Source organism: Sinocyclocheilus anshuiensis, unplaced genomic scaffold (assembly GCF_001515605.1).
Source record: "Sinocyclocheilus anshuiensis isolate Anshui unplaced genomic scaffold, SAMN03320099.WGS_v1.1 scaffold2198, whole genome shotgun sequence".
NCBI classification, from domain to species: domain Eukaryota; kingdom Metazoa; phylum Chordata; class Actinopteri; order Cypriniformes; family Cyprinidae; genus Sinocyclocheilus; species Sinocyclocheilus anshuiensis.
Window position 1 is genome coordinate 68,363 of NW_015560625.1, and position 3,272 is coordinate 71,634.

Here is a 3,272-nt window from a genome sequence, read left to right on the forward strand (position 1 = left end):
CTCTCTCTCGCTCTCTCTCTCTCTCTCGCTCTCTCTCGCGCTCTCTCTCTATCTCGCTCTCTCTCTATCTCTCTCTCTCTCTCTCTCGCTCTCACACACACACACACACACACACTCCCTCACCCTCTCTCTCTCTCTCTCACACACACACACACACACACACACAATCCCACTCACCCACTCAATCAATCAATCAATCAGCATGTTCTGTTGATATCAGCACACGATTTGAAGGTTAGACAATTTAAGTCACGATTGTAATGCAATCATAAAGTGCATTAAATGTGTTCAGATCTGCTGAATGATTATCAGATTTGATTAGTTTATAGTCATAAGAATCTGTCATCATCACATAACATGCTATTAAAACAATAACTTGAGCAAAAATGTACATTTCTATAAATAACAACGGAAAAGAGTCTCTTTAAATAGATGGAATAATGTAATGCTTCACAAACCTTAAAAGAGTTTTTTTTAGAAATGCATAAAAAATGTTTATGCTTGACAAACCTTATTTAAGAAATATTTCAAAATACGTTTATGGTTGATGAACCTTCATACAATTAATGCAGTTTTGTTTTAGAAATGTTTTTAAAATATGTTTATGCTAGACAAACCTTTATTAGCATATTTTTTCATATTTATTAACCTTAATTAGCATATTTTTGGTGTTTTTGGGCCTCAAGCATCCAGTCAAAGCAAAGGCACAATCACGTGTTTAATTCAGGTTTTGAGTTGCTGGTTAACTAACTAGATAACTGTTTAACCCACCCGTGGCTGTACCTGATCGTGGTCGATGTCTGCGGCTCCTGTGATGACGATCCTCTTTTCGATGCGAGTCTCTGAAATACCGTCCTTCACCGTCTGACGAAAAACACAAACACAATCAAAAAAATATTCCACCAAAGAAAGAGCTCGAGTTTAAAACGGTAACATCTGAAAGTGAAGAATTTAAGACATAAATATTGGTATTTTAACCTGTAGTGTAAATTTAAACATTTTACAATTCAGTAATTACTCTAGATTTAATCATCAGTAGAGGTCTAAACATTTCATCCATTGTTATTAAGGACGTAGCACTATCTGATCACTTCTGTATTTTCTTTGATATATTGATCTCTGTTACCACTGAATCTAGATCTGTCTCTGTCAGAAAGAGATGCATTAACGAAAACACTAGTGTGCTATTTATGGAGGCTATATCTTTAACACCAAGCATTTCTGCAGACTCTGTTGATCTTCTCCTTGATTCCTGTATGAAATGTGCTATATAAATAAACTTGCCTTGCCTTGCCTAATGTATTTGTCTTCATTTTCTATAAATTAGAGCTAAAACTAATAACAACAGTAACAATGATAACATTGCAATAACAATAATTATTATTAATTTTGTTTGGGTTCCTAAAATAACAGCGTGAATGTCACGTAAATTGTGATGAATCTCTATCATAACTAAAAAAGAGAAATGTTTATAATATCACAGTTCAAATTGCAATATGACAACAAAATCTCAATACTGTATACATTTTTGGCCAATTCGTGCAGCTCTATATGTAATGAGTGAATAATATATATATATAAATATATAGCACAGCTTTAATTTGATCTTTAATTAGAATGCGTTCTTTTTAAGTTATTATTTTTCTGAGGATAAAATAATGACTATAATATATTTTTACCACGATTTACCGAGAAAAAAAAAAAATTCTGTGAAACAATTACACAGAAAAATATTCTGCCAAACAGTTATTAATTGCCATTTTAAATCTTCACTAGGTTTTACTCATTTTTCAGTTTTATTCATTTAAAATATGAGAAACATTATAATGATCACTTTTTCTTTTATATATTTTAATAAGTACAGGTCAGAATAAGCATGTTGTTTCATTTCATTTGACATTGTATTTGCACAAAAGTTATTTGAAACATTAAAGTATTGCATTTAATATAAGTAAATGCATTTCTGTGTGTATAAAATCACTTTTATTAAAAACATTTAATTTGATGCGTCACTAAAATGCTCACGTCTTTGTTGTGTGAGCATTAACTGACTATGCAAATGTTTAGTTAAATTACTGAAATATTAACTTTGAGGAATATTTTACAATTAAGAGCTTCGGTTTACAAATGGAGCAAATCAATTCATATTTATTCAAAACCCAAAACAGAAGGCCGATGACTGAAGCGGTGAGTGTCTCCTCCAGGGCTGCAACTAACGATTACTTTAATAATCGATTAGTAGGCTGATTATTTTTTTAAATTAATCGGATAAAAATTGTTTTTTATTTTTTTTTGACAAAACACACTGTTCCACATCCTGCCTAATGCTGTCCTTCAAACAAAGAGTGTAAAGAGCTATAAAGCACAGTTTAAACTGACAAATGGACAAAGGACAGTTTAACTCAACTCGGTGTTAACAGATGCGAATAATGTTCTGCAGGAACACGTTCACTCTGTTCCTGTCATTGCTTTTTATATTCAGTCACACTCTGTTGTTATCCCTTTACAGTTACTATCATAAGATACTTGAATTACATGTTGACTTTTAAACCTAGAATCAACGTCCAATAACAGATATATCAGCAAAAATAATATGATTGCACTGAATATTACTTTTCTCCCTCTTTACTGCGCTCAGTCTGTGTGAAGTCTGAAGTTTAACGCAGACTGTCAGAACGAGCCTTCATGCAAAATAGAAACATTCACCTGAATATGTAACGCTCACAGAAGAAAGGAAACATTTCATCTGAATATGTAACATTTACAGAAGAAAAGAAACATTTCACCTGAATATGTAACGTTTAGAGAAGAAAGGAAACATTTCAGCCGAATATGTAACGTTTACAGAAGGAAGGAAACATTTCAGCTGAATATGTAACGTTTACAGAAGAAAGGAAACATTTTAGAAGAATATGTAACGTTTACAGAAGGAAGGAAACATTTCAGCCGAATATGTAACGTTTACAGAAGAAAGGAAACATTTCAGCCGAATATGTAATGTTTACAGAAGGAAGGAAACATTTCAGCCGAATATGTAACGTTTACAGAAGGAAGGAAACATTTCAGCCGAATATGTAACGTTTACAGAAGGAAGGAAACATTTCAGCCGAATAAGTAACGTTTACAGAAGGAAGGAAACATTTCAGCTGAATATGTAACGTTTACAGAAGAAAGGAAACATTTTAGATGAATATGTAACGTTTACAGAAGGAAGGAAACATTTCAGATGAATATGTAACGTCTACAGAAGGAAGGAAACATTTCAGCTGAAT

At 32.5% G+C, this 3,272-nt stretch overlaps 1 protein-coding gene across 1 annotated transcript in view; it reads right to left on the reverse strand.

The window, feature by feature from the left end:
* Nucleotides 1–3,272, reverse strand: part of LOC107681928 (band 4.1-like protein 3) — a 43,910-nt gene that overhangs the window by 16,510 nt on the left and 24,128 nt on the right. The window contains exon 12 of the mRNA XM_016478300.1: nucleotides 784–864. Coding sequence (XP_016333786.1) covers nucleotides 784–864 — 81 coding nt within the window. The remainder of the gene's footprint in view (nucleotides 1–783; nucleotides 865–3,272) is intronic.